The following is a 24,248-nucleotide window of genomic DNA, read 5'->3' on the forward strand; positions in this document are numbered from 1 at the left end:
GGTGGGCTTGGGCATAGGGTTTAGGGACCCTGAGCTGAGTAGCATTAGATCACTAGGAAATTTGAGGACTCCTTTCTCTGCCCTTGGCCAGACTGAATCCCACTACCCCATTTCTGTAATGATGTCTGCCTTGAGGCATCCAGATGGGCTTGGGAAGGTGTGGCATTTGTGGAGCACTGCCCGGTATTGCAGGACTAGTTGGGAGTGGAGAAGAAAGGCCACATCTGACTCTACTCTGGGTGACTCTACTCTGGGGCCAGTCTCTGACATGCCGGGGGGAACTGTGGGGTCCATCTAGCGAGCAAGTCTTTGCTCCCCCTCCCCATCCCAGTGATATATTTAGGTCAAAGAAGCTGCTGCCAAACTTTGCGAAGATGCTGGAGAACATCTTCCTGCCCCTTTTCAAGGCCACGATCAACCCCCAAGATCACCGGGAGCTTCACCTCTTCCTCAAATATGTAAGTGGGATGGGGCTTGGGCAAGCTTAGCATGGCAAAGGAGGGCACTCTCCCTGTGAACCTGGTCAGGTTTCCTCCTGCCCACACCATGGTTTCCCTTCTCAGCTCCTGTCACCCTGTGTTTTGGGCATGTGGCTGCTAGCCCCAATAAGGGAGTTTATCTGAGTGGGGCATCCCCTCCTCCCCAGGGGCAGCCCTGGGGCTGGTGCTGTGGTCCTGGGGCAGCAGGGTATTTCCCCAGCAGGGGAAAGGCAGCAGTGGGCAAGGTCTGAGAGTCAGTGCCTGGCCAAGGGGGCTGGAGAGACTGACTCCTGCCTCAGTTAGCACTGATGGCTGTCTTAGCAGTGCAGACATTTCAATTTCTCTGCTTTTACCTAAGATAAGTTCCTCCATGCTTGATATCATACAAGACCCACAAAATGTATTTCTCTTCCATATTTGGGTAGATATAGGAGAAGGGATGGAGGAGAGGCTTAAGGAGGAAGGAAGGGACTGCTTTGTTCCCCAAGCCTGGAATAAGGATGATGACAGACAGCATCAAGTTCAGGTCAATGTCTGACGGGGAAGAGCGAGAGGGCCTGGGTGAGGAGGGGATGGTTGGGTCTGGGAGTGTAGGGCTACCTGGAAAGTGTTTGGACATCACTGAATTTATGTGTTAGACAAGTATCGTCCTGGCTGTTGTATGGAGAAGGGCCTGGAACAGAGGGCAACTGTGGGTGGGGGAGGGACAGGATGAGAGTGGGGCCTGTTCCAGCCCTGGAGATGGGAAGGGCGTTTGAATCAATGGTAGCGTTCACATTTGTTGAGTCTCATGTCAGTCTCATGGTTACGCCATCTTTATCTTCAATTCACTGTAAGTAACGAACAGAGTCATTGTGTGTGCACTGTGTGTGTGCTAGACCCTATGTGAAGGGCTGACCATGGATTCTTCTGTTCAATCCTCACAACCATAGGAAACTCCTAGGGCCTTTTATACTTAAGGAAATTAAGCAGAGAGATCACAAAGGTAGAAAGTGGCAGAACTGGAGTTCACGTAGGTGAGCCTGACTCCAGAGCATGTGTCCTGAACCTCCATTCTGTATTGTCTCCCATAGGCAGCTGAGCCTGTGGCCCTGGTCACAGAGGCACTGGGCAGAGGTGGGCTTTTGGCAAGAAGGGGTTGGTGTAGACTTGATTGGACCTGGGCAAAGACTGGAGGGGAGCAGCAGGAGGAGGAGGGCAAAGACACCTTCTAGGTGCCCCGTTCACCATTTGGAGGCCTCTACCAACAATAGGAGAAGAGCAGGGAAGGGGTGGGTGAGGGGAAGGAGAAGGAGAAGAGCTGGAGTAGGTTTGAATACCTTTTGAGTCCAGGTCTTTGAGAGATGCGGTGGTGGGCCCTGCACTGGTTGGATAGAGCTTGAGAGAACGACTGGCATTATCCCCACTCCTAGCTACACAGTGTTCAGGTGACATATAGAGCTAGTGACAGCACAGCTTGAAGTTCCCGGACCCATCCAGGGGCTACTTAGAGCTATAGCAAGAAGGTACCTTGTTGTTTCCTTGAACACAGGGTTCAATGGCAGGGGGAGACCTGTTAACCAACCTCCCCCAGGAGCTGGCTGAGAGCTGTGTCCTCCACAGGTACGCTCTTGGTTGGGGCTCAATCCTGGGATTCACCAGAAGCCTCTGGGAGCCCAGCCTGGTGCTCTGGGTCATGGATAGGTCCCAGCTATGGTGTGACTGCAGTGGGGGGAGGTGGAGTCTCCTGAGGTTCCTCTGAGCTGGCTCAGAGGGCTGCTTCTTTCAGAGCAGAGCTGCCTCCAGGAACCCCTGCTCAGGGTCAATTTGTGAAGCACCCAGCTGGTGTCTCACGGCCACACCTGAATGTGCCTCAAGGAATCCTCTACCTACAGCCTCAAAGAATCCAGACTTGGAGCCCACGTGGGCCCAGACCTTGTCCTCTCACTTGGGCAACTTCCTTAATCATGTTGGTTCTGGTTTGCTCAACTTGAAAGTGGAGCTCTCAGTCTACCTCTCCCTCACAGTGTCACTTTGAGGATTAAATTAGCTGATGTGTCTGAGTTGCTTCAAGTGAGACCTGGTGTATAGCAGGTGCATGACATATGGTAGGTCTCCTTCCTGCTCACAGCCTGTCACTGCTGCTACTGGTAGTGGCTGCTGTCCCCTGCAGAGCTGGCCTCCTTGCCCAGCAAGGGATGGGTAGTAGATCTGACTCCTCACCGTTATCAGGCCTGCTCTATTTCTCAACTGTCACCGTTACGACACGGGTGTGGCATTCTCCAGTCTGGCCTCTTGGGTCCCTTGAGAAGTCTTAAAAGCACAGACTGTGATGTTGCACCCTATTCCTTTCCCTGGGAGGAAAGTGGCCAGAGCCAAGCCCAGGTTCCCCAGCTCAGGTGTGAACCTGAGAGGCTTTGGTATCTCAGCTCTGAGCTGCAGGAAGCTGATTTGAGCGAGTCCTGGATTGTTTCATCTTGGCCTTTCACCTCCCTTCCTACGCAGGTGACAGGGTTTGACAGTGTGGATGATGAGTCCAAGCACAGTGACCACATGTTCTCGGACAAGAGCCCCAGCCCTGACATCTGGAGCAGCGAGCAGAACCCGCCTTACAGCTACTACCTGTACTACATGTACGCCAACATCATGGTGCTCAACAACCTCCGCAGGTCAGACACACCTCCCTGTGGAAATCGTGTGAGCTGGAGGCCTGTGACATGGGCAGTGGTGGGGCCCTGCTCTGGTTGGACAGAGCTCAGGGGAAGGACTAGCATTATTTCCACTTCCAGCTCCACAGTGTTCAGGTGACATGTGGGGCTGGTGAGCAGAGAATGAAGTCATCTGAACTCCTACTCTCTGGGCGAGGCTGGCCACTCACATGAGTGTGAGTCACGTACTCACACACTCCCACATACATCTATGCACACTTCAACCAACACACACCCACATGCCCACATGGGTACTTCCCAGGAGAGTTCGCAAGGCATGTATCCCAAAGGCATGCATGTCCACATGACACACGCCAATGCAGACCTGGATTGTATATACAACGAAGCTGCACACCATACACGTGCACACATGTTCCCATGTACACACACTCACCAACACACAGCTCCGTGTGGGCCTGTACATCCCTGAGACAGTAGAAACACGGGACATGGCAAGACACATGTATGTTCACTTACCACACCAACAATGTGCACACGTGTATTTGTGCTTGCTACAAATGACTGCAGCTGCCATGTGACAGGCACAGTCCAGGCACTAGACAGGTAACAGGGAGCAAAACAGAACTTGTCTCACAGGTGGTCTTCCATGCACAGGCTCACACCCCGTACCCCCAGAGGCAAGTTACAGATGGGCAGGGATCGGATGCCTAAGACACAGGACACTGAGTCATTCCCCTCCCTACAAGTCTTGCATTCCACCTGCCCTGCTGGGCCTTGAGGCCTCACTAGGTGGCCTGAGCCAATGTGAGTTTGTGGTATGGAGGTCTGGAATGGGGCCATGGTTAAGAGAAGGGGCCTGGGGTGGGGTGGAGACAGTCCTGTGCTTAGCTTCTAGACATGGGGGTCCTAGTTCTAGCTTTGCCACTGACCTGCTCTGTGGCTTTGAATACAGACTTCACTCTCTGGGCCTTGGTTTGCCCATTTGTATTCAGAGGGTGAACTTGTTGGTTTCTCAAGTTGTTCCCTGCTCTGGAGGTCTGTGAAGGACACAGGCCTGGTGAGGATCCAGGAGAGGAGTAGGTTTGAGGACAGGCTAGGGTCCCTCTCAATGGCTAGGCTCCCTCTGTGCCCTGCAGATCATGTCTCTTGGCTCTGAGAGGCCTGGAGCTGGGCCTCTGCATTTCGGGAGGGGCCATTCCTAGGGTGCACTGGGTCAGCTGTGCTGACTACTCCCCTGGAGTGGATCCTGGGCTGAGGGTATGGGCCCCAGTCAAATGAACCAGGGCTTGTTTTCTGACCCAGGGCTTCCCTTTTCCTAGGGAACGAGGCCTCAGCACGTTCCTGTTCCGGCCTCACTGTGGGGAGGCCGGCTCCATCACTCACTTGGTGTCTGCTTTCCTAACTGCTGACAACATTTCCCATGGGCTGCTTCTCAAGAAGGTGAGCCAGCCCTGGGCTCCCTGGGGTTCCCATCCATCTTCTGGAAGTGCTAGCCAGTGATGCTAGAGGGCCACGACTTTTTTCTGGGCTGGGGTGCCTATAGTCACCTTGGATTCATTTTTAATTATGAAAGTAATATAACCAAACACATCACAATTTAATTTCCTAAAAAATGAAGAAAGAAAACTTTCTTGCTATTACTTTACAGAAACAGCTTTATTAGCTTTTTAACATTTCCCAACTTCCATGTTTCATCCACAGTATATTTTGGTTCCTACTTTGGTTTCCTTAACATTGAATAACACACATTTTTCTTCACTGGAACATATACCCGGACCCCTCATTCTAAAGACCTTTGAGGAGCAGTCCACCCTTTGGTCTACAGTTGACTCCACTAGTCCCCAGTGGTGGACAGTGGCCATCCAGCTATTTCTGCATGTGAACAATGCTACCATGAACTCTGGGTACTCCATCTTCCCATATTTTAGGTCACACCCGTAGGAATGCAGTTTTTTCAAAATGCTTCCATGCGCTGGTCCTAGCAGGTCCAGCCTCAGCTCACATTTCTGTCTGGAGCCAAGAGTGGGCACTTCAAACCACAGGCAGGAGGCTGTGGCCTGGAGGGCTGGCATGTGATGTAGCAATGGGAGGGATACAAGTGGGTAACAGGGAAGGCAGCGGGTCTGGGTGTCCTGGCTTTGGTGAACTTACACTTGGTTGGGGACCTGTACAGATACCACCCAACCTCTGGTTTCTGTTGACGAGTGCTTCTCCTGTCCTTCTCTGTGCTCAGCATGTATCACATGAGTGTGGCGGTTCTTTTGCAGAGTCCAGTACTGCAGTATCTCTACTACCTTGCTCAGATTCCCATTGCCATGTCTCCTCTTAGCAACAACAGCTTGTTTCTGGAATATTCTAAGAACCCTCTGCGGGAATTCTTGCACAAGGGACTGCACGTTTCTCTCTCTACCGATGACCCCATGCAGTTCCATTACACGAAGGTGAGGATCTTGCAGGAGGGCAGTGGTAATCCCAGCAGGCCTCAATCCTGGCCTGTTCTCCCACTATGAAGACCTGAGCTCATGGCTCAATTTGGCATTTGGGGTAGGATTAGTGGCCCAATGAAGACAAGGGGGTGAGTAGAAGAAGTCTTTTTTTCCCTCAGAACCCTTTTTGGGGTCTTCTGAACTCTTGAAGGCAAATTTCATTTCTGACTTTTTTCATTTTTCCCCTTATTTGATTTTTCTAGTTCTGGGAACTTAGTAAAGTTATTAGACAGCTCTGTATTGTTTGCCTCTTCATCTGGAAAATGAGCATAAAATTGTCTCTATCTTCATTTAAGATAATGAACTAGCATCTAATATAATAGAGTCTAATACATTTTTATAGGTATGTATGCAAACAATGAGGAGCCTGTTAAAACTATTATTATTATACTGTGGATCTCTGGAAAAAGAGAAAGGAAAGGTGATTTCATGCATGGGGACCAGCCACAAATTTCTAGCACATTTTGAGGTGTTGACAAGATTAGCCACTAGTTAGCAAAATAGAATCACCAGAGTCTTCTAGGGCCGAGCTTTTCCAGGCTTTTGTTAGGCAGGCACTCTACCACTTGAGCCACTGCACCAGTATTTTCCCAGGCTTTTGGTCTCTAAACCTTTTTGCATTCTGAAGAGTTGGTGCCCTATAGTTTACATTGATTATATCTATTGATAATTACTGTTAGAAAAAACTTAACTATTTATTAGCTCATTAAAAAATAACATTAATGTTCTTACTGTTATATGAATAGCAACTTTAAATGAAAAGTAACTTTAAAACACTGAGTGGCATTGTTTTCCAATTTTGCAAATCTCCTTAATGTCTTAATAGAATACAGCTGGAATCCCATATCTACTTCTGCATTCGGTTTGTTGATAAAGTACATGAAAAATAATCTTGCCTCCCAAAGAAACATAGTTGGCAAAGGGAGGGCCTTTCAAAAGATCTTTAGGTCCCAGAGGTTTCTGGACCACACTTTTGAGAAACACTGCTCTAGGAGGTAGAGGCAACGGGGTGGGGGTGGGGGTAGGGTAACAGTAATCAAAGGGCTGGTGACTAATGGTAGATATTTCACATCCCAGAAGACAAAGTAGGGCTGTAGCTCAAAACCAATCCTTTTGCAATTACACAATCTCCCTGATTGTACTACTATCATTTCTCATTGTTACGTAATAGTCCGTAACTGCTCTTAGTACTTTATTCACATTAACTTTTACTTGTGGACAATCCTAAGAAAATAGTGTTAAATCAAAAGCAAAGCTGAAGAACAGGTACAAAAATGTGCCTGGACTAGAGGGGGCTGAGCTTTTGTAGGAGGCCACAGACTTGGACTGAGCTCCAATACTGGGCCCAACAGAACAAACTGATACAGGCTTTAATCATCACGCCTCAGCTTTTGTTGGTTACAGGAGGCCCTAGAGCCAATTAAACTGCAAAAAATTAACTAAAGCTGTAACTAATTGACTGGTCGATTGCCTAAACTGTAGCCAATTAAGTTGTTTCTATGCCTTACTGCGGTTTTTCTGTAAGGGCTGTTAAGAGTTCTCAGAACCTGCTCTGGTTCAAGGAGATGCATCATTCATGAGTTGGGTTTTTGTTTTGTTTTGTTTGAATAATTGGAATAAGCAATGTCCATTTTAACAGAATTGGCATCCCTGATGACCAATACGACATTTTGAACGTGATGGGCTCTCTCAGTCAATAGACAAATACAGAGTTGTGCTAGTATCTCTGCTTACCTGCGATTTCACACAAAAAGATCTTAGGAATTGAATTTAAGGTGTGATCTTGTTTGATTTACGTGTGAGTTGATAAAGAAAAATGAAATCTGTGTGTACATTGTTTTTAGTTTTGGAAATCTGTGAAGTGTTGGAGTAGACGTGCTCCCATCTAATCTGTGCGCTCTGGGGGAGGGTCTAGGAGGCACTCATGGAGGAATACGCCATTGCGGCTCAAGTGTGGAAGCTGAGCACATGCGACCTGTGCGAGATTGCCAGGAACAGCGTGCTGCAGAGTGGCCTCTCACATCAGGTACAGTGTGTGATGGTGCTGCCTTTCCCTCCCACCCTTTGAATAAATGGGCATAGAATGTCTACTGTGTGCTGGCATCTTCCTTCACTGGCATCAGTGAGAATCCTTGGGAGCCATCTCAACTTTCATGGCTGTGCCCTGTTTTCAGACTTGAACTCAATGTCACTTCCTCAGAGAGGCCTTCCCTGGTCACCCATTCTAGAATTCTAGAATCGCCATCATCCTCTGTCGCTTTAATGTTTTTCTTCACATTTATCAGTACTGACATTGTAATATGAACTTCCTTAAGTGTTTTTCCATCTTTCCCTCTAGAATGGAAGCTCTCTGAGGATAAAGGCTTGTTCCAAGTTATATCCCTATGGTCTAGAATAGTCGTGGTACATAGCAGGCACTCAGGCACCGGTACTTTTTGTGTGCTCCCTGAATGATTCTCATCAGGGAGAACCATGCCCTGGATGCTCCCTGGGTACTTTCCCTGGGGATGTCACTGGTACAGGAAGAGGCCACATTAGGTGCTGCTCTTGTGGATGATGATGCAGGGAAGAGCTAGAGGCTCAAGTTTCTGTGTGGAATTGTTCCTGAGATTGGACCTCCAGAGAAACACGAGACTGACTGCCCTTGTCACCTCTCAGGAGGGAAAAGTCAACACCTTTGCCTCACCTCCACCCACTAAGGCTCTTATAATTCTTTGTCCTTAATGCTCATTTGAGGAGCTGCTTTAGGGGACTAGTCTGCATGCTGGGGCTGATGTCAAAGCTGCCTGTGTGGACACAGAAGGGAGACTAAGGTATACTGTTTCATTTGTATTTCTCTCGGTCCACAGGAAAAGCAAAAGTTTTTGGGAGAGAATTATTATAAAGAAGGACCTGAAGGAAATGATATTCGAAAGACAAACGTTGCCCAGATCCGGATGGCTTTCCGATATGAGACCTTATGCAATGAGCTCAGCTTCCTGTCTGATGCCATGAAATCAGAGGAGATCACAGCCCTGACCAAATAGGTCCAGCACTCAACATGCACCTTCACTTTTGGTTTACTTCAGGTCTGCTGGGCCTAGCAGTGGTCAAGATACCAAACTAGGACTTTCCTCTATGAAGAGGAGGCCTCTGAAGAAATTTCATACTCATCATTTTGGTTGCACTCTTCACTTTAATATCGAACATGCTCACCTGTGTTAGTATTTCTGAGAGAGAGATGGTGACTTCTCCAGGATATAGGATATGGCACTTGTCTGCACTTGTCCTAATTTTCCACCTATTTTGCTTGTAACCACCTGTGTTTGAATTGTTGGGGCCAGGATTTTCCAAGGCCATATGCCAAGTGACATGAGGTCCGTGAGGTTTCTTGCTACACCACTCTGCAGGCTAATTGGTAGTTGTTCATTTCAGTCTCTGGCTGGCTCGCTGCCTTAAACAAAATCAACTTCAAAGTTGCCTTTCAGAAAGGGGCTATTTTGAGACAAGACAGAAGACTCCCTTTTTGACAATTTGTGTTTATTTTAAATGAATTTCTTAACCTCTTTAATTTAGCCATCCATCATCCTTTCTAGTTAGGAAGCCAAATGTACTCACTAACACAGTCACTCCTGTTCTGTCTTGGTTTCCATATCTAGGAGGTGAGGGTATTCAAATACATTCTATGAATCCTCCTCATGGATCAGTGTTGGGGAAGAAATATGGTAGCAAGGTTCTAGGGGCTCAGTGGTTTCTTCAGTCTTACATGGGGACTGTTAAAACATAAGATTTTCACTTGGACAAGGGTCTGTGAAAAGCAGAGGACCAGATGATCTCTGTTCCTTTTGGCACTAATATCCTATAATTGTAGCCCAAATATTTTACCCACAATAAGGTCATACAACTCATGATTAGAACAAGGAGGCCTTGTTCCTAATTCAGTCCTTTCCTCACTATTCCACTAGGCCTCACGAATATTAGATTTTTTAAAAATCCCTGTAACATTGTGCGTTTTATGTTAAAAGCAACATTTCTCCCTTACCTCATATGAACATTTCCTCAGAAGATATAGTGTGCCAGGGCCAGGTAGAAAGCATTCTTGAAGACTAATCTGAGTTAAGCTTTATCAATGTATTCTTCATCTTCATCTGTGTTACTAGTGCCTGGTAAATAGTAGGTGCTAAATTACGCCATATAGAAAAACTGAATGAATTTTTCTTTTGGCAACTATGTGTTCTGATGACTCAACAAGCTGTTCAAAGACCTTCTGATCTATTTATAGACAAATTCAGATGCTGGGAAATCCTCTTGAATTATTATAAAGTTAGAACCCCGTTTCTGCCTAGAAACTATGCTTATTTGACTTTAGATTGTCTTGTCCTGTGACTGTCATGCCTGCCCCTCCACTGGTCAACTGAACATATGGAACTATAAATGTCATCTTTTCACTAGCCAACTGTACATGCTGTCTTCTATAGCTAATTATAAAGTTGAATGAAAACCTGTATCTTAGGGACTCATTATTTTTGAAAAGACTCCATTTGTATACATTTGCCCTAATATAAAAATTACTGTACAGTTTTCATTGTCATTTTACCTGTATCAAGTATTTTTTTAAAATTATTAAATAAATCCTGATAGGACGGTGTCTCAATAATTTAAAACTATTTACATTTAATATCTAAAGCCAGTGTTTTTTACTTTGAAAAGCTATCAATAGCTGCTAATTTATCTTTTATTAAGACTGATAAATGGAAGTTCATAGGAAAACTCAGAATTTTCAAACTGAAGCTGACTAGATGCCCAGAAGATAGTTGCTATCATTTTCTCTAATTTCTGTCTTGGTGATAATTCATCATCAAAGCCATACTTCTTTATCTTTTTCCTTTCCTTTGTGTTTGCAGTTGGAATCAAAGGCAACTGTATACTGGCCTAAGTCTATAAAAGAATGGTTTTTGAGGCACTGTTATTTATTTTACCTACTCCAAATGGCTTAGGTTCACTTTGTGTGTTACTTCAAACTGTAGTATTGAAAACAATCAACACCATTGTTTTTTGCCTTGTGAACATAGATCACAACTTTTGGGTTGATATTTTATCAAAGCCTGTTCCTGGGCCTTTACCGTCTCTTGGATTAGAGTTGAAAGCACATCCTTCTAGCTTTCTCTACTTGTTCCTGAGTAGTGTCCTGATGGAACATTATTTCTATTTTCCTGAGTTTGTAGACACAAATGAAAATGATATATTGGGATATACTTAAATGTTCTGTCTCTGAGCTGAGACTGTTATAAAGATTAAATGTAACTAATTCCAATAAAAGAAACACAAATCATAAATAGTTTCTTGGAAATTTTTGCACACTCAACCTCTGAAAAATATTGGCAAGGGAATGACAGTAAGACTATAACTGCCTGATTATCAAAGTATATCTGAGGAAGCTTTGTTGTCTTTTGATACCAAAATGTGTATTTCTCCCCAGCATGACGATATATACCAGTAAATTTAATTCTAAGCTGCATTTCCTCTCCTCTTCTCAGCACTAAGATTCTTTTTTATTTTATTGTTTTATTATTCATATGTGCATACAAGGCTTGGGTCATTTCTCCCCCCTGCCCCCACCCCCTCCCTTACCACCCACTCCGCCCCCTCCCTCTCCCCCCCACCCCCTCAATACCCAGCATAAATTATCTTGCCCTTATCTCTAATTTTGTTGAAGAGAGAGTATAAGCAATAATAGGAAGGAACAAGTGTTCCTGGTTGAGATAAGGATAGCTATACAGGGCATTGACTCACATTGATTTCCTGTGTGTGTGTGTGTGTTACCTTCTAGGTTAATTCTTTTTGATCTAACCTTTTCTCTAGTACCTGGTCCCCTTTTCCTATTGGCCTCAGTTGCTTTTAAAGTATCTGCTTTAGTTTCTCTGCATTAAGGGCAACAAATGCTAGCTAATTTTTTAGGTGTCTTACCTATCCTCACCCCTTCCTTGTAGCACTAAGATTCTAAGATGCTGCTCTGATTAGTCTTATGTCTTAGAAATGGCTTTATAAGGTAAACAAACTACCACAGGGTGGAGCATTTTTATCTATTATTTTTACTGCCAAGTAGTGTAAGAAGACGTGGTGAAAGCAAATGAAAGTCTATTGTAGACAGTGTATATTATAGAGTCATTCTGTGGGTCCATCAGCTGACTTCCCAAATCTCCAAGTAGTTTTTTTTTTTTTTCTTTTTTCTCCTCCTTTTTTTGGTGGTACTGGAGATTGAACCAGGGAAGCACTCTTTCTTAAGCCATGCCCCCAGCCCTTCCAAGGAGCAAGCTTTCTTACTGTTGAAAAGACAAAGTAAGTTTCAGTTAAGGAAAAATGAAACCCGTAAACTCCAAAACAAAGCAGTTAAATAAAGATGCAAATTCTTCAGACTGCCTTTTAATGACCCCAGCTTCCCAATGTTAAAAATCACTGACAAAAAGTATTTCCAAGCAGTCTATTATCAATACATACACATTATATTGAAAATTAAGTCCACCTTGAAATAATCTCAAAACACAGCACACAAACATCACAAGTCCCTGGAGGACAATATAAAATAATCCTCTACAGAATAAAAATATTTAGTATATAAGAATGTAAAATTAGGTAAGAAAAAGAATCTGTTCAATTAGCTAAAATTTACTTGCTAAAGATTATCTATTGAACAATATATCAGTTTCTCCTAAGAACAAAAGAAATACTACTATTCTCAACCTCTAAATTCAGTTACATACTGAAACTTATTTTCTCAAGCTAAAGTTCTACAGCATTGTGAGTAAAACATTTGTTACTAAGTGAGGACATGGAAAACTGTATAACTTACAAAACAAATTCCTTAGGGCACATGAGAACATTTCACAAATCCTAGAAGGCACACATTTCCTATTGTAGTAAGTGCATTTAAGTACTTCATATTTAAAAAAGACAAAGCTGTACAGAATAGAAAAGCATATTAAATAAATTTACAACTTTTATGCTTAGATATTATAGTAGAACCTACCTAACATTCACATTTAAAGAATTACACCCAGTTTAATGAAATGAGCGAAGAGCTGTGTTCAGTTGGTAAGGATAACAAAAACACTGCATGATTCACAGTAGATCAGTTAGTATCCTGGAGCTTATATTGTTAGATAAAAGGGTGTGGGCAGTATCAAGCCACAGAACTTACTGTTTAATAATCCCTTCAAAAGGTAAAGGATTCTGGGGGATAAAAAAATTGGCTATGCCTGGAAAGATCGCAAAACCCATAACCCCATTTTGTTTATTTTCAGAGACATTCTAAAGTTAGGCAATCTGAATTAAACTCAGCAGTCTAATCCAAAAGGACAATTGAAATTTTTAGAGTTGGAAAACATCTCAGAGGATCACTTATCACAAGGTTTTCAAAGTATGTTCCATGGAATACTAAGAATCAATGGTGATTAGGGATATGCAAATTTGACTTGAATTAACTTTTATAGGACAAAAAAAATGAAAAAAAAAAAAAAAGACGTCCCATTACACGAATTTGTTATTCACCAAATTCTAATATACTGCACACAACCAGTGCATTATTATACATTTTCATTGGTTGGCTTAGTATTTTTTCATTATAGAATAAAAAGTTTATATAAGGAAATTTATATTAATAAAATATGACATATATGGGGTGGGGTGTATGCATGTATTCATGTGTATAAGGGTTCCAGAAATTTACTTGGAAAAAAGGTTCCACTGCTGAGATGCAAACTTAACATACAAGAGTGAAAGACTGTCTTAAGGTCACAAAACCATCAAGTGCATTGCCAGGTTGATTATGATAGAGCCCAAGACTGCTTGCATAGATGCCCAACAGTGAGTATTTAGCTACGTGGTATTTAATTGTCCCTATCACAAATGTCAATAGATTAGACTTCAGTATTTTGTGGGGAAAATCAAGTCACCTTAGTCATATATTTTTCCTTGAAATGGATTTTTTTTGCATGTGTTATAATATTAATATCGCTCAATTTTGTCATCAATAAGTGGCATCTTAAATCATGTACCCTGGTACTTAGGAAAATAGTAATATTTGCAAGTTACCAATAATAGGTCAGAAAATTTAAGGAGTATTAAAATATTTTTAAAGGAGATTTCATACCCTGTAGTTTTATTATATGCTAGAATGTTAATGTTAAAATTTTTACTTCATAAGCAAAATCTAAAAAATGTCTGAAGTGCTGTGGGAGGTCATAACTTCATTACTGCTATACTCTTTTTGAGATAGTTGAAAGAAGTGCAGTGGAACAGAGGATACCAGATTATCTGCGAGTTTTTAGGGTGCTCCACATGCATATGGTGAGAAAGCCTTACTTTATTTCCTTCTCTCTTAACCGAAGAAATACAAGGAACTTGAAACCTTAGAAAGATGCCCTGATGTTAAAATAAATCACCAAAACCCAATACTGGATGACTTATCATCTGGAAATATAAAATTCAGTATTTGTGATGGAAGAAAATTTCCTTCTGGAAACTCCCAAGATGTGCAAGTATTATCAAAAACTAATTTAAACAGTCATTCAGCTTTGGGAGAGCAGTTTTAGAACACTGAGGAGATTCTGCAGCAGAAATCCCATCACCAGGCAAAGTTCCAACTTTATGGTCCTTATGCAAATTATACAGCATGGAAAAAAAGACTTAAGTAAAAAATATGTAGTTCCAAAACACGGCACTGAAGTTATATAAAGTTATGAAAGAAGTGTGCATTATTTCAAGTAAAAATTACTAAAGGAGCAATAATTAACCACAAGGGGGCATAATACATACTCCTTAGATTCCAGCAGAAAGACTAGTTTTAAGTAGTAACATGCACCTTGATGTAGCCTATGTTTTTAGTCAGTTAAATTTTTCTCTCTGATGGCTACAACTTTTCAACATTCAAAATCTATTTTTTTATTTTTTGGTGGTAGTGAGGTTTGAACTCAGGGCATTTTGTGCTTGCCAGGCAGGTGCTTTACCACTTTAGCCATGCTTCCAGTCCATTTTGCTCTTGGTATTTTGGTAATAGGGTCTTGCTTTTTGCTCAGGCCACCTGGACTGTGACCCTCCTATTTTATGCTTCTCACCATTGCTGGGATGACAGGCATGCACCACACACCAACCTTTTTCTGCTGAGATGGGATCTCACAAACTTTTTTTGCCTGGCTGGACTGGAATTGTGATCCTCCTGATCTCAGCCTCCCACATAGCTTGGGGTGACAGGTGCATATTACCATGACCAGTTAATAGTTGAGATGAGGTCTTGCAAACATTTTACATAGGCTGGCCTAGAACCACAATTCTCCCAATTTTAGCTTCCCAAGTGGCTAGGATTACAGGTGTGAGCTACCAGCCCTGGCTCAGAATTTATTTTAAGCCTACTTAAAAAGATGCTGTAATACTCCTGCCCTGAAAAACAGTACTGTGTCAAAAGCCTCTGGAAATATTGCTATTATCTACTAGCAAGACTCAAGAGCAATTAGTTCTAATAAACATTAGAACAGATAAATAATATGAAAATATCTAAAACAGTAGCAAATTTTAGTTTACCATATATGGAAGACATGGGAAGTTTATTTTTGAAAAATGGAGCATACTGTCAAGAGTACCAAAAATAAGAGGGTGGGAAAATTGATTTTTCTGTATCTGTGCCATAATGTTCCTCCATTCTTCCTCCATGACCACAATATTATTTATAGCCCACAACAGCAAAAGAAACTCTTCCTTGATAGTCATGGCCTGTGAGGCTGGCCAGCCTCATCAGCCATGTTAAGAATATAGTTAGCCATATCATCTTCAGTGGGTGCATCCGACACTACCCAAGATTCATTTGCTCCCGTCATCTGTAGGCGACAAATGGGGCAATTCCTGTGTCGATCACTCCTGTTAGGGAAGTCAAAATAAAAACAGTTTTTTTCCCTCTTTTTTAAAAACAAGGGTTTGTTTGAAAAGTATGTACATGGTTTTAAAAAAAATGTAAGCAGCATAAAAGTATATGGTGAAAAATAAAGCTCTCTCCCGCATCCCAATCATTAATTCTTTTCCTCAGGGACAACCAGTTTCTTACACATATATTTCTCTAGAGGTAGAGTAAACATGATGAAGCTTGTATGTATGTGAATGGTGTATATCTTGCTGATCTTTATACTGTCCATATATCTTTTAGACCAGTATGTATTGGCACATGCTAAGAGTTTATTTTTTTTCTGAGACATCACTATGCAACCCAGGCTGGCCTCAAACCCTCAATCTTCCTGCCACAGCTTTCTGAGTGCTGGGATTTACAGGCATGTGCCATAAGCCTTTTATTCTTTTATAACATACTGTATGGATATGCCATAATTTATTTAGCTAGTCTCCCATAGAAGAATAGTTTTTTCCCCTACCTTTTACTACCACAAGCAATGCACTTAATTCTTATCCCTGTTCCCAAATAGGTAAAGTTTCCTTTATAATAAAATTCCTTGTGAGTCCTAAGAGAAAACTCCCTTTTGCCAATGAAGATTTGATCAAAGTGTGAAATATAAATGTTTATTTGTATTTAAATGGAGCTGTTGCTAAGGAATAACTTCTTGGTAGTGGCAGGGGAATAAGGAAGCAGGAAGGGGTTTTATCAGGTGTCTTTCTAAGTAACATCTACATGACTCTCAACAACATAACTATTCTTAAAGGTTTGGTGAAAGGTCTTTGGTTCATAAGCAACAGAAAACTTCTTAAACTTACAAAAATGGAGCATTCAGTGTTTAAAACGAGATTAAACTTAAATGATGGATAATTTTTTTGATAGGGAAAGAATACATAAAAGATTATGCTTTCCAAAGGGAGTTTTTTCTTGTCAAATATTACTTTGAAGACATTTTTATTTATTTATTTTTTTAATTAAAAAATTTTCTTTTATTCACATATGCATGTAATGTTTGGGTCACTTCTTGAAGACATTTTTAAAAACTGTATTTGAGCCAGAAATATATTATGGAAGTGGAAAAAAAGTTTTTCTTTTCATCTCTCAGTGAAATCAATAACCAAAGTAATCAAACTATATCAAGTGCACTTTGACTTTTGTGCAAAAATTTAGAAATTTGTTCCAAAAACTGTGAAAGCTGCAGCTGGCATGTGTTATTCAGATTGGTTTCTGTTTCTCCAGAGACATTTTACAAGATAATTATGTGTGTTGTTCTGTGTACAAAATAGCACAATTTAAAAATAGTCAACTTCTGCTTTCAGCCAACAAAGACCAGATTTATCTTGCCACTTAAAACAACTAAAACACAGGACAAAATACATAAAATAATGGTATAATGTAATGTTTCATATAAAGCATTGACCATCAGGCATGGACAGTGATTCCTGAGAGGCAGGAAGCCAAGAATAGAGCCCCATAATTGCCTTAGCACTAAGCTTACTGCTGTGTGAGAGTTTCTATGCCCCAGATTAAGAAAGGGAATTTAGGGGGAGCTTGGCAGACACCCAGAGTGGAAGAGACAGCTGAGGCTCTCACCAGGCCAAGGGTGCTAGAGTTCACAAGGCAGAATACTTAAAAGGAGATTACTGTAAAGAAGGAGAACTCTGGAGATACAGAAGTTCCCTTCACCATATTCAGGAGAGTACTTACTGATCTGTGTGTGCATATGAGGCAATTCTGTGAGGCTGAGGATTTGAAGGAATATACACAAAGCTCACGAAGAACATGAGATACTGCCTGTTCTCACCAGCCAGACTGGAAATCTCGTAACTCTTACAGCACTGAGTAGGGTATCTTGAAGGCTACCTATTAGTAGTGCATAATTAGCACAAAACTAAATAGTTCTCTGATCCTGCTTAAAAACTGTAAAAGTAAGACCCCAAAGAATCAAATTGTTTCCAAGTAACCTTTTATATTTCAGAAAAAAGCTCAACAGGGGATTCCAAGATGGCTGCTAGAGGGAGGAAGCAGAAAGCATGCCTCCAAAAGTAAAATCTTGGAGAGACGCTGGAGATACATCTTACAGGCAAAACCACTGAGAAGAGGCAAAACTTTGACCCCTCCACACCTCCAGCCTGTGCAGAGCATCTCCACTTCACGTTAAACGGAGAAACCAGGAGGGCCCCCAGGCTGCCACCAGACACTGGTGCCCAAATGGCTTGGGAAGACACGGACCACAAGGTGAGCTAAGCGGTACACAGTACTCCTACAGACAACCCTTGGCCAGATCAGCATAGCCCCCTGGATAGACCAACCCCCACCCAGGGAAAAAAAGAGAAACTGAGTAATAAGCAATAAGAATAAAGACAAGTAGCAAAGAGGGTGGGGCACCCTGAGCAACGAACGGGGGAGGGGAATCCCTCACAGAACTGTAAATAAACAAGCCACGCCAGAGAAGGCAGGAGCAGCGGCACACACCCAGTAACCAGGAGCAGGAAAGCTTGTAAAACTGGTGGAGAGAGGAAAACTCCACAGGAGAGGGGGGAAGTCCCACTTCCCATATGAGCTGTAAACAAACAGGCCAGCCGGCAGGAGCAGCAGCACACGCCCAGCAATCAGGAGCCGGAAAGCTTGTAAAAGCGGCGGTGGGAGGAAAACTCCAGAGGAGAGGGGAGAAGACCCATTTCCCACGTGAGCTGTAAACAAACACACAGGCCTGAGAAAGCAGGTGCAGTGTCACCTCCCCCAGTGTGCTTGGAAAGGGGAAAGCTTGTAGCAGCAGCTCATGCACAGGAGAACTCTGAGTAAACAAAGCCTGCAGGGCCAGGTGAGTGTTAAGCTCACCCCAGAGATCTGCATAAATAACGTCTCCAGCAACAGCAGGCTGACAGCAGCGGGCAGGCAAGCCACAGCCGCAGCTAGCCATTCACAGAACTGTCTCCAGACTCTTTTTTTTTTCCTTTTCTCTCTCCCTACCTTTGATGAGACAACAACCGAACTATGCCTGCATGCTGAAAAACTTACTGAAACTATATTGCATTTGAACTTGGACACTTTGTGGGGTTTCTTTTGTTTTGTGTGGTTTTGTTTTATTTTATTTTTCCCCTTGGATGAGACAACTACAGAACAACATCTGAGGCACCATCTCCAAGACTGGAGGCTGAGGGAAGAACACCAATATTATTAAGACTGAAACTTTATTGCATTTGAACTTGGGAGATTTTATATATATATATATATATTTTTTTTTTCTTTTCTTTATTTATTTTTTTTATTTTGTATTTTCAATCCTCTGTCTCTCTAATGCCTTTTCAGCTTATGGTTGATTAGTACACTGTCTCTCCCTGTTTATATCTTTGAAACTATTTTTATTTCTTTGTTTTGTTTTTTTCTACTTGCTTATTTGTTTTTCCCTTTTCCTTTAACTTCTTTGCTTTCTATCTCCTCTCACCCTTCCATTCTAAATATCACTAGTGCTATTATTACAAGCCAGAAAATACTAAATTGCACACAGTACAGGGACAAAGCACCAAGGGTAATGATGGGAACACAGAAAAAACAGGGAAACCAGTTTCCCCACATCAAAAAATTAGCACAGGAACCAGAGGGAAATGAAGAAAACATACTCAGACCCAGGCTCCAACAAAATGAAGATAAACTATGCCAAAGAACCCAATGAAGCCCATAAGAACAATCTAAAAGAAGAAATACTACAGGTACTCAATGAGAATTTTATAGAGATGATACTGGATGTGGTCAACCAAAATGTATAGGAGACACTCAAGAAATTCCAAGACAACAAAAATAGAGAATTTAAAAAGCAAAAGAAGAAACAAAGGAAGCCATAGAAGCACTGTATAAACACCAAAGTGAAACAGAGAATACGATTAATAAAGAGATAAATGAACTCAGGACAAAAGTAGACAACATTAAAGAGGAAACAACCCAGGATATGGAAAACCTCAGAAAAAAGAATGAAACAGAATTGCAAAACAAAACGGAAGGCCAATCCAGCAGAATAGAACAAACAGAAGATAGAATCTCAGAACTCAAAGATGAAATGGTAATTAAAGGAAAAACTGAAGAACTGTTAGCTAAACAACTCAAGACCTGTGAAAAGAAAATGCAAGAACTCACCGACTCCATCAAAAGACCAAACCCGAGAATCATGGGCATCGAAGAAGGAGAAGAGGTGCAAGCAAAGGGAATGCATAATATATTCAACAAAATAATAACAGAAAAATTCCCAAATTTTGAGAAAGCTATTCCTATAAAGATACAAGAGGCCTCCAACACCAAACAGACCAGATCAAAACGGAACTACCCCACGACATATCATCATTAAAACAACAAGTTCAGAAACTAGGGGAAAGAATATTGAAGGCCGTAAGAGAGAAAAAACAAATAACATACAAAGGTAAACTCATCAAAATCACAGCAGACTTCTCAACAGAAACATTAAAAGCAAGAAGAGCTTGGGGAGAAATATTCTGGGCACTGAATGAAAATAACCTCAACCCCAGGATACTCTACCCAGCAAAACTATCATTCAAAATAGATAGAGCAATAAAAGTCTTCCATGATGAGCAGAAACTAAAACAATATGTGACCACAAAGCCACCATTACAAAAGATTCTTCAAGGGATTCTGCACACAGAAAGTGAAACCCAACTTAACCATGAAAAGACAGGCAGCACCAAACCACAGGAAAAGAAAAAGCAAGACAGTAGAGAGTAACCTCAACTTAGGTACACACAATGAAACCTTCAAACAACTAAGACAACTAAATGACAGGAATCATCACATACCTATCAGTACTAACGCTTAATGTTAACGGACTTAATTCACCCATCAAAAGGCACCGCTTGATGAAATGGATTAAAAAGGAAGATCCAACAATTTGTTGCTTACAGGAGACCCACCTCACTGACAGAAACAAGCATAGGTTTAGGATGAAAGACTGGAAGAAGATTTACCAAGCCAATAGCCCCCGAAAACAGGCAGGAGTAGCAATACTTTTCTCTGACAAAGTAGACTTCAAACCTACATTGATCAAACGAGATAAAGAAGGACATTCCATACTAATAAAAGGGGAAATAGACCAAAAGGATAATAATAATTATCAACCTATATGCACCCAATGTCAACGCACCCAATTTCATCAAACATAGCCTGAAAAACCTAAAAGCATATATTAACCCCAACACAGTGGTTCTGGGAGACTTTAACACCCCATTATCATCAATAGCTAGGTCATCCAAACAAAAAATCAATAAAGAAATTCAAGATCTAAAATATACAATAGATCAAATGGACCTACTTGATATCTACAGAACATTTCATCCAACCTCTACACAATATACATTCTTCTCAGCAGCCCATGGAACCTTCTCCAAAATAGATCATATCCTAGGGCACAAAGCAAGCCTCAGCAAATATAAGAAAATAGAAATAATACCGTGCATACTATCTGACCACAATGCAGTAAAAGTAGAACTCAACAACAAAAGTAAAGACAAAAAACATGCAAACAGCTGGAAACTGAATACCTCATTACTTAATGAACAATGGGTCACTGATGAAATAAAAGAAGAAATTAAAAAGTTCCTGGGAGTCAATGAAAATGAAAACACAACCTACCAGAACCTATGGGGCACAGCTAAGGCAGTCCTGAGAGGAAAGTTTATAACCATGAGCGCATATATTATAAAAACTGAAAGATCCCAAATCAATGACCTAATGATACATCTCAAACTCCTAGAAAAACAAGAAAAAGCAAATCCCAAAACAAATAGGAGAGAAATAATAAAAATAAGAGCTGAAATCAACGAAATAGAAACCAAAAAAACCATACAAAGCATTAATGAAACAAAAAGTTGGTTCTTTGAAAAAATAAACAAGATCGACAGACCCCTGGCAAACCTGACTAAAATGAGGAGAGAAAAAACCCAAATCAGTAGAATCAGGAATGCAAAAGGGGAGATAATAAACACCATGGAAGTCCACGAAATCATCAAAGACTACTTTGAGAACCTATATTCAAATAAATTTGAAAATCTTAAAGAAATGGACAGATTTCTAGCTACATATGATCATCCAAAACTGAACCAAGAGAAAATTAATCACCTGAAGAGATCTATAACACAAAATGAAATTGAAGCAGCAATCAAGAGTCTCCCCAAAAAGAAAAGTCCAGGACCTGATGGATTCTCTGCTGAATTCTATCAGATCTTTAAAGAAGAACTGATACCAACCCTCCTTAAACTGTTCCACGAAATAGAAAGGGAAGGAAAACTGCCAAACACATTTTATGAAGCCAGGCAAAGACACCTCCAAAAAGGAGAACTGTAGGCAATCTCCTTAATGAACACTGATGCAAAAATCCTCAACAAAATAATGGCAAACCGAATTCAACAACACATCAAAAAGCTTATTCACCACAACCAAGTAGGCTTCATCCCAGGAATGCAGGGGTGGTTCAACATAGGAAAATCAATAAATGTAATAAACCACATTAAACAGAAGCAAAGACAAAAATCACTTGATCATCTCAATAGATGCAGAAAAAGCCTTTGATAAGATCCAACACCATTTCATGATAAAAGCTCTAAGAAAACTAGGAATAGAAGGAAAGTTCCTCAACATTATAAAAGCTATATATGACAAACCTACAGCCAGCATTATACTTAACGGAGAAAAACTGAAACCATTCCCTCTAAAATCAGGAACCAGACAAGGATGCCCACTATCTCCACTCCTATTCAACATAGTACTGGAATTCCTAGCCAGGGCAATTAGGCAAGAAGAAGGAATAAAAGGAATACAAATAGGTAAAGAAACTGTCAAAATATTCCTATTTGCAGATGACATGATCCAATACCTTAATGGCCCAAAAAACTCTACTCAAAAGCTCCTAGCTATAGCAAGGTAGTAGGATATAAAATCAACATAGAAAAATCATCAGCATTTCTATACACTAATAATGAACGAACTGAAAAAGAATATATGAAAGAAATTCCATTTACAATAGGCCCCCAAAAAAATCAAATACCTAGATGTAAACCTAACAAAAGATGTGAACGACCTCTACAAGGAAAACTATACACTTCTGAAGAAAGAGATTGAGGAAGACTATAGAAAGTGGAGAGATCTCCCATGCTCATGGATTGGTAGAATCAACATAGTAAAAATGTCGATACTCCCAAAAGTAATTACATGTTTAATGCAATTCCTATCAAAATTCCAATGACATTCATTAAAGAGATTGAAAAATCTACTGTTAAATTTATATGGAAACACAAGAGGCCACGAATAGCCAAGGCAATACTCAGTCAAAAGAACAATGCTGGAGGTATCACGATACCCGACTTCAAACTATATTACAAGCAGTAACAATAAAAACAGCCTGGTACTGGCACAAAAACAGACATGAAGACCAGTGGAACAGAATAGAGGACCCAGATATGAAGCCACAAAGCCATAACCAACTTGCCTTTGACAAAGGCGCTAAAAATATACGATGGAGAAAAAGGAGCCTCGTCAACAAAAACTGCTGGGAAAACTGTTTAGCAGTCTGCAAAAAACTGAAACTAGATCCATGTATATCACCCTATACCAACAGTAACTCAAAATGGATCAAGGATCTTAGTATCAGACCACAAACTCTAAAGTTGATACAGGAAAGAGTAGGAAATACTCTGGAGTTAGTAGGTATAGGTAAGAACTTTCTCAATGGAACCCCAGCAGCACAGCAACTAAGGGATAGCATACATAAATGGGACTTCATAAAACTAAAAAGCTTCTGCTCAACAAAAGAAATGGTCTCTAAACTGAACAGAACACCCACAGAGTGGGAGAAAATATTTGCCAGCTACACATCAGACAAAGGACTGATAACCAGAATATATAGGGAACTTAAAAAACTAAATTCTCCCAAAACTAATGAACCAATAAAGAAATGGGCAAGTGAACTAAACAGAACTTTCTCAAAAGAAGAAATTCAAATGGCCAAAAAAATACATGAAAAAATGCTCACCATCTCTAGCAATAAAGGAAATGCAAATTAAAACCAGGCTAAGATTCCACCTCACCAGTTAAAATAGCCATCATTAGCAACACCACCAACAACAGGTGTTGGTGAGGATTTGGGGAAAAAGGAACCCTCTTACACTGTTGGTGGGAATGTAAACTAGTACAACCACTCTGGAAAAAAATTTGGAGGCTACTTAAAAAGCTAAACATTGATCTACCATTTGATCCAGCAATACCACTCTTGGGGATATACCCAAAAGACTGTGACACAGGTTACTCCAGAGGCACCTGCACACCCATGTTTATTGCATCACTATTCACAACAGCCAAGTTATGGAAACAGCCAAGATGTTCTACTACTGACGAATGGATCAAGAAAATGTGGTAGCTATACACAATGGAATTTTATGCAGCCATGAAAAAGAACGAAATGTTATCATTCGCTGGTAAATGGATGGAATTGGAGAACATCATCCTGAGTGAGGTTAGCCTGGCCCAAAAGACCAAAAATCGTATGTTCTCCCTCATATGTGGACATTAGATCAAGGGCAAACACAACAAGGGGATTGAACTTTGATCACAAGATAAAAGCGAGAGTACACAAGGGAGATATGAGGATAGGTAAGACACCTAACAAATTAGTTAGCATTTGTTGCCCTCAATGCAGAGAAACTAAAGCAGATACCTTAAAGGCAAC

At 41.2% G+C, this 24,248-nt stretch overlaps 2 protein-coding genes across 13 annotated transcripts in view; one reads left to right on the top strand and one right to left on the bottom strand.

Moving 5' to 3' along the window:
• Ampd3 (adenosine monophosphate deaminase 3) overlaps positions 1–10,928 on the top strand; it is a 43,359-nt gene extending 32,431 nt beyond the window's left edge. For 9 of the 10 annotated variants that reach the window (XM_020169279.2, XM_074041250.1, XM_020169280.2 and 6 more), the window contains 6 exons: positions 332–458; positions 2,964–3,127; positions 4,447–4,567; positions 5,395–5,568; positions 7,529–7,639; positions 8,463–10,928. In XM_020169279.2, coding sequence (XP_020024868.1) covers positions 332–458; positions 2,964–3,127; positions 4,447–4,567; positions 5,395–5,568; positions 7,529–7,639; positions 8,463–8,639 — 874 coding nt within the window. In that variant the 3' untranslated portion in view covers positions 8,640–10,928. Of the gene's footprint in view, positions 1–331; positions 459–2,963; positions 3,128–4,446; positions 4,568–5,394; positions 5,569–7,528; positions 7,640–8,462 lie in introns of those variants that run through there. The other variant, XR_002212768.2, reaches the window with a different exon arrangement.
• A 737-nt stretch (positions 10,929–11,665) lies between these two features.
• Positions 11,666–24,248, bottom strand: part of Rnf141 (ring finger protein 141) — a 40,813-nt gene continuing 28,230 nt past the window's right edge. For 2 of the 3 annotated variants that reach the window (XM_074041308.1, XM_074041295.1), the window contains exon 6: positions 12,000–15,501. In XM_074041308.1, coding sequence (XP_073897409.1) covers positions 15,351–15,501 — 151 coding nt within the window. In that variant the 3' untranslated portion in view covers positions 12,000–15,350. Of the gene's footprint in view, positions 11,916–11,999; positions 15,502–24,248 lie in introns of those variants that run through there. The other variant, XM_074041301.1, reaches the window with a different exon arrangement.

The sequence above is a fragment of the Castor canadensis genome, chromosome 1, assembly GCF_047511655.1.
Source record: "Castor canadensis chromosome 1, mCasCan1.hap1v2, whole genome shotgun sequence".
Lineage (NCBI taxonomy): Eukaryota > Metazoa > Chordata > Mammalia > Rodentia > Castoridae > Castor > Castor canadensis.